The sequence below is a fragment of the Heterodontus francisci genome, chromosome 14 (genome assembly GCF_036365525.1).
Source record: "Heterodontus francisci isolate sHetFra1 chromosome 14, sHetFra1.hap1, whole genome shotgun sequence".
Classification (NCBI taxonomy): Eukaryota; Metazoa; Chordata; class Chondrichthyes; order Heterodontiformes; family Heterodontidae; genus Heterodontus; species Heterodontus francisci.
The window spans coordinates 80,592,960-80,604,975 of NC_090384.1; the positions used below are offsets into that span (position 1 = coordinate 80,592,960).

Sequence of the window (12,016 nt, forward strand, 5' to 3'; positions counted from 1 at the left end):
ATTGAGTATTGACTTTTCTCCCTTGAGCACCAGCATTCAAAAAAAAATCTTGGCCAAACTTGGTAAACATGTATGGTAACGGAGGGTTTCAGGAGGCAGCAAGCTACTTGGTTTTAGAAGAAATTGTTTTGGACTTTCAGAGGATTAACTGTGCATAATGTTTCTTTCAGTTTGGAAAAATCAAAGGAACAGGATCATCCTGAAGTAAATGTTGCATAAAATGTAACTTCTTTTCTCTCAGCATTTGGAAAGTGAAACAGAGGGGACTGTTGCTTGCCTGGATCTTATTCTGAAGTGGCTGACCCTACGGTTTTTTGACACCAACACAACTGTACTGATGAAAGTCCTGGAGTACTTGAAACTAATATTTACAGTGCTGAGCAAAGAAGATTATCATTTAACTGAAAATGAAGCATCTACGTTTATCCCATATCTAATTAACAAGGTAAATTACTGTGTACTTTTTAAATGGAATAAATCTTTAAGTGAAGGTAGGCATTGACTAAAGTAGTGATGTAGAATAAAGCTTCATAATATTGTCAGATAATGTAGTCCATGCCCACATGTAGTAAGACCTGGACAACATCTAGGTTTGGACTGAAAAGGCAAGTAACATTTGTGCCTGACACTTGCGTGGTAATGACCACCTCCAACAGGAGCGTCTGACCACCTCAGTTTGATGTTCAATGGCATTATCATCACTGAGGTCCCACTGGCAAGATTCTGGCAATGATCATTGACCAGAAACTTAAATTGGTCAACCACACTGTGATTACGAGGGCAGGTCAGGAGACTGGGTATTCTGTGGTGAAAGACTCACCTCCCAACTCCCTAAAGTCTTTCCACCATCTTCAAGGTCAGGATTGTGATGACCATTCTCCACTTAACTGGATGAGTGCAGCTGCGACAACATTGAAGAAGCTCGACACCAGCTGGGGCAATGCACCCCATCCACCACACTTAAACATTTTACTCCCTCCAGCACCAGTGTACCATGGCTGCAGTGTATCATCTAAAAGATGTGCTGCAACAACTTGGCTATGCTTCTTCGACAGAACCTCCCAAATCCAGGACCTCAGCTGCCAAATGGATAAGGGTAGCAGACATATGGGAACATCACACTCCATGCTGACTTGAATATGTTGCTATACCTTCATCGCTGAATCAAAATCCTGGGACTCCCTGCCTGACAGCACTGTGGGAGTACCTTCACCATGCGAACTGCAGCAGTTCAAGAAGGTAGCTCACCTCCACCTTCATGAAGGCAATTAGGGATGGGCAATAAATTCTGGCCTTGCCAGTAACACCGTCATCTTGTGAATGAATCATTAAAAAAAAATTAACCAGAAAAATTGGTTCATAATGAGATTATATAGGTGAAACTAAAGTAGTCTGGCTCGAACCAGAGTTATTGGAGCAAGAATGCAGTACTCATCAGCTGTCAGTTCTTTAAAATAACAAGAGAAGCTGAACATCTTTAAGGACAACCTCTATAGATATTAAGGGACAAACTAGTGGAGAAGGTTCTTAATCAATTCAAAGAAATGGAACTCCTTATGATTTGAAGTCATGGTTGGTGTAGCACTTTTGTTGAAGAAACAACATATGTTATCAATTGGAACAAACCGTTTCAGCTTGTATCACTGTAGTAAGATGCATAACAAAGAAGGGAGTTATTTTTCCATCCCATACGTTGAAAGTTACTTCGTTTTTCTGGTCAACTATGAAGCAGTGTGTGATGCTGAATGTGGAGGGCAGGGACAAATTCAACCAACAGCTGGGGGTAGGAGGAGATCGATTTTGTGGCAATTTTTCAGAATAAGGGTGAGCTGAGAATTTGCTGTCGAATTTAAGATGGTGGTTTTTGCTCTCAAAAGCATCGTCAGAAATATTTTTTTCATTTTTAAAGGCTTAGAGAAACTGAAAGTCAACTGGTTCCTTTTCACCTATAGAACTGGTTGAAACCAAATATTTCATTCTGAAAATTCACCATCTTTAGCTCTCCTAGTTAAACCTAGAGGTGCATGGAGTTGAACAGTCGGCTACTTGCACTTTTAGATCAGCGAGATGGAGGAATAACCTGTGGATAATCTTTTTTTTAAATTTTAGGTTGGCGAGCCAAAAGATGTCATTCGTAAAGATGTTCGAACCATTCTGAACATTATGTGCAAGGTCTATCCAGCTAGTAAAATGTTTAGTTTTATTATGGAAGGACTGAAATCGAAAAACTCAAAACAACGAGCGGGTGAGTTATATCATGCATTTTACTGAAGACAGTTTTATTTTAAGCTAATTTCCCCTCCATGAAACTGATTGTAGGCTCACGGATGCCAGAAACCATCAAGTGTGGCTTGGTAGCATCGCTACTGACAGAGGTGGCCAAGTCCTGAAGAACATGTCTGCTAGACTGGGTCTGTGGCAGCTGGTGAAATAAATCCAACAAGAGGGGAAAAACCTACTTGACCTCACCCTCACTAATCAACCTGTGGCAGATGTAATTGTCCATGACAACATTGGTAGGAGTGACCACCGCATAGTCCTTGTGGCGACAAAGCCCAGTCTTCAGAGGGCACACTCCATTATTTTTTGTGGCACTACCACTGTGCTAAATGGGATAGATTCAGAACAGATCTAGCAGCTCAAAACTGGGCATCAGTGAGGTGCTGTGGACAAACAGCAGCAGCAGAATTGTTTTCAACCACAATCTGCATTCTCTTAATCTGGCATATCCCTCAGTCTACCATTACCATCAAGCCAGGGCGTCAGTGTGGTTCATAAAGGAATGCAGGAGAGCATGCTGGGAGCAGCACCAGGTATACCTAAAAATGTGCCAGTTTGGTTAAACTACAACACAGGATTACTTGCAGTAGAGCAAAGCAATCTCTCAACCAACCAATCAGATCAAAGCTCTGCAGTCCTGCCATATATAGTCATGATTCGTAGTGGACAATTAAAAACTGAAGAGGTGGAGGAGGCTGCACAAACACCCCCATCGTCAATGATGGGGGTGACCAGCACATTGTGCAAAATACACGGCTGAAGCATTTGCAACCATCATCAGCCAGAAGTGCTGAGTGGATGATCCAACTCTCTATCTTCCTGAGGTCCCCACCATCACAGATGCTAGTCTTCAGCCAATTTGATTCACTCCACATAATATCAAGAAATAGTTGAAGGCGCTGGATACAGCAAAAGCTATGGGTCTTAACAACATCCCAGCTGTAGTACTGAAGACTTGTGCTCCAGGACTAGCTGCACCCCTAGCCAAGCTGTTCCAGTACATCTACAAGGCTGGCATCTACCTGACCATGTGGAAAATTGCCCAGCTGTTTTCTGTCCACAAAAAGCAGGATGGTAATAGGACAAATCCAATCTGGCCATTCGGTCTACTCAACCATCAGCAGTGTGATGGAAGGTGTCATCAACAGCTCTCTGTAGCAGCACTTACTCAGTTAGGATGCTTCCAGAGGCATTCGGCTCCAAACCTCATTACAGTCTTCATCCAAACATGGACAGAAAAGCTGAATTCCAGAGGTGAGGTGAGTGTGATTGCCCTTGGCATCAAAGCAGTATTTGACCGAGTGTGGTATTAAGGAGAGGTAGCAAAATTGAAGTCAATGGGAATCGTGGGGTGGGAGCTCTAACTGGTTAGTCTCATTCCTGGATCAAAGGAAGATGGTTGCAATTGTTGGAGGTCAATCATCTCAACCCCAGGACAGCACTGCAGGAGTTCCCTCAGTAGTGTCCTCGGCCCAACCATCTTCAGCTGCTTCATTAATGACCTTCCCTCCATCATAAGGTCAGAAGCGCGGATGTTCGCTGATTGCAGTGTTCAGCACCATTTGTGACTTCTCCAATACTGAAGGACTATGTTCCTACATGCAACAAGACCTGGACAACCTTCAGGTTTGGGCTGATGAGTGGTAAGTAACATGCATGTCACATAAGTGCCACGCAATAACCATCTCCCCTTAATGTTCAACAGCATTACCCATCAACATTCTGGGAGTTTACTATTGACCAGAAACTTAGCTGGACCAGCCGTATAAATAATGTGGTTGCAAGAGCAGGTCAGAGGCTGGGAATTCTATGACGAGTAACTCATCTACTGACTTCCCAAAGCCTGTCCTCCATCTACAGCCACAAGTCAGGCGTAAGATGGAATACTCTCCACTTTCCTGAATGAGTGCAGCTCCAACAACAGTCAGGAAACTTGACACCATCCAGGACAAAGCTGCTCGCTTGATCGGCACTCTATCCACTATCTTAAATGCTCACTCCCTCCACCATTGGCACAAAGTGGCAGCAGTGTGTACCATCTACAAGATGTACTGCAGCAACTTGCCAAGGCGCCTTGCACAGCACATACCAAACCCACGACCTCTAAGTAGAAGAACAAGGGCAGCAGGTTGATGGTAACGCCACCACCTGCAAGTTCTCCTCCAAGCCCCACAACATGCTGAGTTGGAACTATATCGCTGTTCCTTCACTGTAGCTGGGTCAAATCCTGGAACTCCCTCCCTAGCAGCACTGTGGGTGTACCTGCACCAGATGGACTACAGCAGTTCAAGAACTTGGCTCACCAGCACCTTCTCAAGGGCAATTGGGGATGGGCAACAAATGCTGGCCTAGCCAGTGACACACTCATCCCATGAACAGAAAATAAAGTCTCCTTGAACCTGGAGTGTTGGCAGTTTATTTGATATTCATGTCGTGTGGAAAGGGAGGTGAGGAAGACTATCCTTGCCAAAATTATTTTCATGTTCACACCCTGCCCTGCCCCCCCTCCCCTCCCAAAAAAAATAAATTAGGTGCCTTTTGTGGTTGTTGGTCCACTTTATTTAAATTGACTTAAACTAGTGAATCTTGAAAGGTTCAGTCTCTTAAATTACTGGCACAGGAAGTTACAGTCCCAGAGGGTGATCATGGGCATTTGGAATACTTGAAGCTTAGCAGCACGTGTAAATCATATTTAATTTTTTTGCTTAACTGCTGTTTTTTTTTCCAGAATGTTTGGAAGAGCTGGGTGCTTTAATTGAAGTGTATGATTTGAATGTTTGCCAGCCAACTCCAGCCAAAGCGCTCAAAGAAATTGCAAGTCAGATTGGAGACAGAGATACATCTGTCCGTAATGCTGCCTTAAATACAGTGGTTACTGTCTACAACATCTGTGGAGATCAAGTTTTTAAATTGATTGGGAATGTAAGTGTTTTTTTTTTGCAGGAGTGAGCCAAGACTCATGTCTGGTTAATAGCTTATACTGCTATTATGTGCAGAAAGTAGAAACAAAAACAAAGTGAAAGTGAATGATGCAGTGTTGTGGAAACTTATTTCAAAATGAAAGCAATTTTTTTTTTCAAAGTAGTGGAGAGCGGTTATTATGTACACTATCCTTCGTGAGTACTTGCTCCCATCAGAAGTTACAGCAATTGAGGTTTTGACCCTTGCTACACTAATTATCTGGGGGGCACAACTGAGACAGAGAATCCCCAGGATACATTCTTCCAAAACAGCAATATGATAATTAGCAGTCCACCTCTGTCTTCTGTAACCCTTAATTCTCTTAATCTTCTCTTCTCATTCCCAGCATTGAGTCTCCCCACCCATCTCTCAAATCCCTGACCCTGCACTTGATCCATCTACTTCATATGCCTACATTCAGCCAATATTTGTTTTCAGCATTTTTCACGTTTCTTGTTTAATTTTAACTCTGTATCCCCATACACCTTCAGATCTGCTAACTGCATGCTCCATCTGATTACTGCACCATATCTATTTAGCTCCAGATAGGTACACTGGAACACAGACTTATTCCCAGTTCCAATCTTTTTTAACTGATCAATGATCTACCTCCACCACCAATCCCCCGCCTGGCTAAATTGCGGTCGTTTTTTTTTTGGTTGACATTATACCATCTCTTGTATCCTGCATCTTTAACCTGTTGTATCTGATTATGGTGCAACTTGTACACTTGGATGGTCACTGTCAGTCACCGCCACTAGCATGCTATGTACTGAAAGGACCTCATTACTCCCAGCCTAAGCTGTCTACTTTAGTTGGAGTATGCCAGAAATCTCCATCGATCCGTGTTGGCTCCATCCTGCACTCCTCCTGTACAATTTTCAACACTCTTCATGCTTGACTGTGTTGAGCAGTGATTACAATCCAACTCTTCATTGGCATATTTTTAATATTTTCCAATTTTTCTGTACTTTTTAACAGCTTGATAGCGCAACAAGCTACAAGATCTCAAGTTTCTAGCCCTGTTGGCTATATAGTAGTAAATATGTGGAATAGACCAAACTGAATATTAACTAGTCTGTTGAATAACCCCTTTAATCAAGAGTTGAATGGGACCAAGAGAAAATTGATGGGGGTTGATGGGTAACCAAGATAAACCAAAATAGTCTTTTCATGTTCTGGCCATTCCTGTGTGCATATGAACAATCTGTGGAGTTATGCCAAGGTAAGGATGCAGGAAGGATTAATAAAAGAATAAAATTGTGCACCAATTCATACATATTATAATGCCTAAAGTCCTCCAGATGTTAAAATAATTCATTGCTTATGTAGCACTTTGCAAATGGAGTGGAAGGCTAATTCATTTGTGTTTAGTGTTGCTGTGGCAGCTGGAAATGGTAGAGATTTTGAACAAATATTTTCTATCTTCATGATAGAAGTCACTAAAAGCATCCCAGTAATAGAAAATCAGGGACAAAGGGGAGGGAGGAATTTAAATCAATATCACTACCGAAAAAGTACGAGGAAAACTTAATGGGACTAAAGGCTGGCAAGTACCCTGGACCTGATGGCCTGCATTCTAGGGTCTTAAAAGAAATGGCTGCAGCGATGGTGGGTACACTGATTGTAATCTTCCAAAATTCCCTAGTTTCTGGTAAGGTCACAGTGGATTGAAAAACCTCAAATGTAACACTCCTATTCAAGAAAGGAGGGAGAGAAAGCAGGATAGGCCAGGCCAGTTACCCTAACGCCTGTCATTGAGAAAATACTGGAATCCATTTTATGGAAATAGGACATTTCGAAAATAGTAATATAATCAAGCAGGGTCAACATGGTTTTATGAAAGGGAAATAGTGTTTGACAAATTTCAAGAGTACTTTGAGGATGTAACAAGCAGGGTGGATAAAGGGGAACCAGTAGGTGTTTTGTGTTTGGATTTCCAAAAGGCATTTGATAAGGCACCACAAAAAAGGTTACTGCATAAGATAAGAGCTTGTGGTGTTGGGTAAATATATTAGTTAACCAATCCATGCTAACAGAAAACAGTCAGGATAAATGGGCCATTTTCAACTGTAACTAGTTTGTTTGGTGCCACAAGGATCAGTGCTGGGGCCTTGACTATTTGCAATCTGTATGAGTGACTTAAATGAAGGGACTGAGTGTATTGGAGCTGAATTTTCTGCTCATAGGTGGGAATGCAAATTATGAGGAGGACTGAGTCTGCAAAGGGGCATAGATAGGTTAAGTGGGCAGAAATTTGGCAGATGCCGTGAGAAAATGAGGTGATCCACTTCTGTAGGAAGAACAAAAAAGCAAAATATTTACATGGAGAGACATGACCGAATGCTGCAGTAGAGAGGTATCCGGGTGTCCCTGCACATTAAACATAAAGCTTAGTGCTAGGGGCTTGGATGGGGCAGAATTTGTAAGCATCCAGGAGGGCTTCTTGAAACAATACGTACATAGGCCAACTAGGGATGGGGCCATACTGGACCTGGTATTGGGGAATGAGCCCGGCCAGGTGGTCGAAGTTTCAGTAGGGGAGCATTTCGGGAACAGTGACCATAATTCCATAAGTTTTAAGGTACTTGTGGATAAGGATAAGAGTAGTCCTCGGGTGAAGGTGCTAAATTGGGGGAAGGCTAATTATAACAATATTAGGCAGGTACTGAAGAATTTAGATTGGGGACATTGAGGAAGAAGGATAAGTTTGGCAAGTTTCGGGAACCTTGGATAACGTGGGATATTGTGAGCCTCGTCAAAATGAAAAAGGAAGCATTCATAAGGGCTGGAAGGCTAGGAACAGACGAATCCCTTGAGGAGTATAAAGACAGTAGGAAGGAACTTAAGCAAGGAGTCAGGAGGGCTAAAAGGGGTTATGAGAAGTCATTGGCAAACAGGATTAAGGAAAATCCCACGGCTTTTTATACGTATCTAAAGAGCAAGAGGGTAACCAGGGAAAGTGTTGGCCCACTCAAGGACAGGGATGGGAATCTGTGTGTGGAGCCAGAGGAAATGGGCGAGGTACTAAATGAGTACTTTGCATCAGTATTCACCAAGGAGAAGGACTTGGTGGATGATGAGCATAGGGAAGGTAGTGTAGATGGCCTCAGTCATCTCATTATCAAAAAGGAGGAGGTGTTGGGTGTCTTGCAAAGCATTAAGGTAGATAAGTCCCCAGGGCCTGATGGGATCTACCCCAGAATACTGAGGGAGGCAAGGGAAGAAATTGCTGGGGCCTTGACAGAAATCTTTGCATCCTCATTGGCTACAGGTGAGGTCCCAGAGGACTGGAGAATAGCCAATGTTGTTCCTTTGTTTAAGAAGGGTAGCAAGGATAATCCAGGAAATTATAGGCCGGTGAGCCTACGTCAGTGGTAGGGAAATTATTAGAGAGGATTCTTCGGGACAGGATTTACTCCCATTTGGAAACAAATGGACTTATTAGCGAGAGGCAGCATGGTTTTGTGAAGGGGAGGTCGTGTCTCACTAATTTGATTGAGTTTTTTGAGGAAGTGACAAAGATGATTGATGAAGGAAGGGCAGTGGATGTTACTGATATGGACTTCAGTAAAGCCTTTGACAAGGTCCCTCATGGCAGACTGATACAAAAGGTGAAGTCACAAGGGATCAGAGGGGAGCTGGCAAGATGGATACAGAACTGGCTCTGTCATAGAAGACAGAGGGTAGCAGTGGAAGGGTGCTTTTCTGAATGGAGGGATGTGACTAGTTCCGCAGGGATCAATGCTGGGACCTTTGCTGTTTGTAGTATATATAAATGATTTGGAGGAAAATGTAGCTGGTCTGATTAGTAAGTTTACGGACAGTGATGAGGATTGTCAGAGGATACAGCAGGATATAGATCGGTTGGAGACTTGGGCGGAGAAATGGCAGATGGAGTTTAATTCAGACAAATGTGAGGTAATGCATTTTGGAAGGTCTAATGCAGGTGGGAAGTATACAGTAAATGGCAGAACCCTTAGGAGTATTGACAGGCAGAGAGATCTGGGCGTACAGGTCCACAGGTCACTGAAAGTGGCAACGCAGGTGGATAAGGTAGTCAAGAAGGCATAATATGGCATGCTTGCCTTCATCGGTCGGGGCATAGAGTATAAAAATAGGCAAGTCCTGCTGCAGCTGTACAGAACTTTAGTTAGGCCACACTTAGAATATTGCGTGCAATTCTGGTCGCCACACTACCAGAAGGACGTGGAGGCTTTGGAGAGGGTACAGAAGAGGTTTACCAGGATGTTGCCTGGTCTGGAGGGTATTAGCTATGAGGAGAGGTTGGATAAACTCGGATTGTTTTCACTGGAACGACGGAGGTGGAGGGGCGACATGATAGAGGTTTACAAAGTTATAAGCGGCATGGACAGAGTGGATAGTCAGAAGCTTTTACCCAGGGTGGAAGAGTCAGTTACTAGGGGACATAGGTTTAAGGTGAGAGGGGCAAAGTTTAGAGGGGATGTGCGAGGCGAGTTCTTTACACAGAAGGTGGTGAGTGTCTGGAACTTGTTGCCGGGGGATGTGGTGGAAGCAGGTACCATAGAGACGTTTAAGAGGCATCTTGACAAATACATGAAGAGGATGGGAATAGAGGGATACGGACCCCGGAAGTGCAGAAGGTTTTAGTTTAGGCAGGCATCAAGATCGGCGCAGGCTTGGAGGGCCGAATGGCCTGTTCCCATGCTGTGCTGTACTGTTCTTTGATAGCATATGGGTACAGCAAGTAATTTTAAAGGCAAATGGCATGTTGGCCTTTATTGCAATGGGTTGGGGTCAGCGGGGGTGGATTATTAAAAAGCAAGTCTTGCCACAACTGTACATGGTGTTGGTGAGACCACACCTACAGTAGTACATACAGTTTTGGTCTCCTTATGTAAGATTGCATTACTGGTCAAAGAGGATATCACAGCTGTGCTGAAGGAGGGCACTATGGAGGACTCGAGCAGTGAGGCAATATGGGCAGAACTCAGAAATAGGAAGGGTGCGGTAACAATGTTTGGGCTGTACTACAGGCCTCCCAACAGCGAGCTTGAGATAGAGGTACAAATATGTAAACAGATTATGGAAAGATGTAGGAGCAACAGGGTGGTGGTGATAGGAGATTTTAATTTTCCCAACATTGACTGGGATTCACTTAGTGTTAGAGGTCTAGATGGAGCAGAATTTGTCAGGAGCATCCAGGAGGGTTTTCTAGAGCAGTATGTAAATAGTCCAACTCAGGAAGGGGCCATACTGGACCTGGTGTTGGGGAATGAGCCCGGCCAGGTGGTTGAAGTTTCAGTAGGGGACTACTTTGGGAATAGTGATCACAATTCCGTAAGCTTTAAAATACTCATGGACAAAGACGAGAGTGGTCCTAACGGAAGAGTGCTAAATTGGGGGAAAGCCAACTATACCAAAATTCGGCAGGAGCTGGGGAATGTAGATTGGGAGCAGCTGTTTGAAGGTAAATCCACATGTGATATGTGGGAGGCTTTTAAAGAGAGGTTGATTAGCGTGCAGGAGAGACATGTTCCTGTGAAACTGAGGGATAGAAATGGCAAGATTAGGGAACCATGGATGACCGGTGAAATTGTGAGACTAGCTAAGAGGAAAAAGGAAGCATACATAAGGTCTAGGTGGCTGAAGAAAGACGAAGCTTTGAAAGAATATCGGGAATGTAGGACCAATCTGAAATGAGGAATTAAGAGGGCTAAAAGGGGTCATGAAATATCTTTAGCAAACAGGGTTAAGGAAAATCCCAAAGCCTTTTCTTCATATATATATAAGGAGCAAGAGGGTAACTAGAGAAAGGATTGGCCCACTCAAGGACAAAGGAGGAAAGTTATGCGTGGAGTCAGAGAAAATGGGTGAGATTCTAAACGAGTACTTTGCATCGGTATTCACCGAGGAGAGGGACATGAAGGATGTTGAGGTTAGGGACAGATGTTTGATTACTCTAGGTCAAGTCGGCATAAGGAGGGAGGAAGTGTTGGGTATTCTAAAAAGCATTAAGGTGGACAAGTCCCCAGGTCCGGATGGGATCTATCCCAGGTTACTGTGGGAAGCGAGAGAGGAAATAGCTGGGGCCTTAACAGATATCTTTGCAGCATCCTTAAACACGGGTGAGGTCCCGGAGGACTGGAGAATTGCTAATGTTGTCCCCTTGTTTAAGAAGGATAGCAGGGATAATCCAGGTAATTATAGACCGGTGAGCCTGACGTCAGTGGTAGGGAAGCTGCTGGAGAAGTTACTGAGGGATAGGATCTATTGCCATTTGGAAGAAAATGGGCTTATCAGTGATAGGCAACATGGGTTTGTGCAGGGAAGGTCATGTCTTACCAACTTCATAGAATTCTTTGAGGAAGTGACAAAGTTGATTGATGAGGGAAGGGCTGTAGATGTCATGTACATGGACTTCAGTAAGGCGTTTGATAAGGTTCCCCATGGTAGGCTGATGGAGAAAGTGAAGTCGCATGGGGTCCAGGGTGTACTAGCTAGATGGATAAAGAACTAGCTGGGCAACAGGAGACCGAGAGTAGTAGTGGAAGGGAGTTTCTCAAAATGGAGACGTGTGACCTGTGGTGTTCCACAGGGATCCGTGCTGGGACCACTGTTGTTTGTGATATACATAAATGATTTGGAGGAAAGTATAGGCGGTCTGATTAGCAAGTTTGCAGACGACACTAAGATTGGTGGAGTGGCAGATAGTGAAGGGGACTGTCAGAGAATACAGCAGAATATAGATAGACTGGAGAGTTGGGCAGAGAAATGGCAGATGGAGTTCAAT

At 43.7% G+C, this 12,016-nt stretch overlaps 1 protein-coding gene across 4 annotated transcripts in view; it reads left to right on the forward strand.

The window, feature by feature from the left end:
- ckap5 (cytoskeleton associated protein 5) overlaps window positions 1-12,016 on the forward strand; it is a 198,148-nt gene that overhangs the window by 97,378 nt on the left and 88,754 nt on the right. For all 4 annotated transcript variants that reach the window (XM_068046465.1, XM_068046466.1, XM_068046467.1 and 1 more), the window contains 3 exons: window positions 242-445; window positions 2,110-2,245; window positions 5,009-5,202. In XM_068046465.1, the coding sequence (XP_067902566.1) occupies window positions 242-445; window positions 2,110-2,245; window positions 5,009-5,202 (534 nt within the window). The remainder of the gene's footprint in view (window positions 1-241; window positions 446-2,109; window positions 2,246-5,008; window positions 5,203-12,016) is intronic.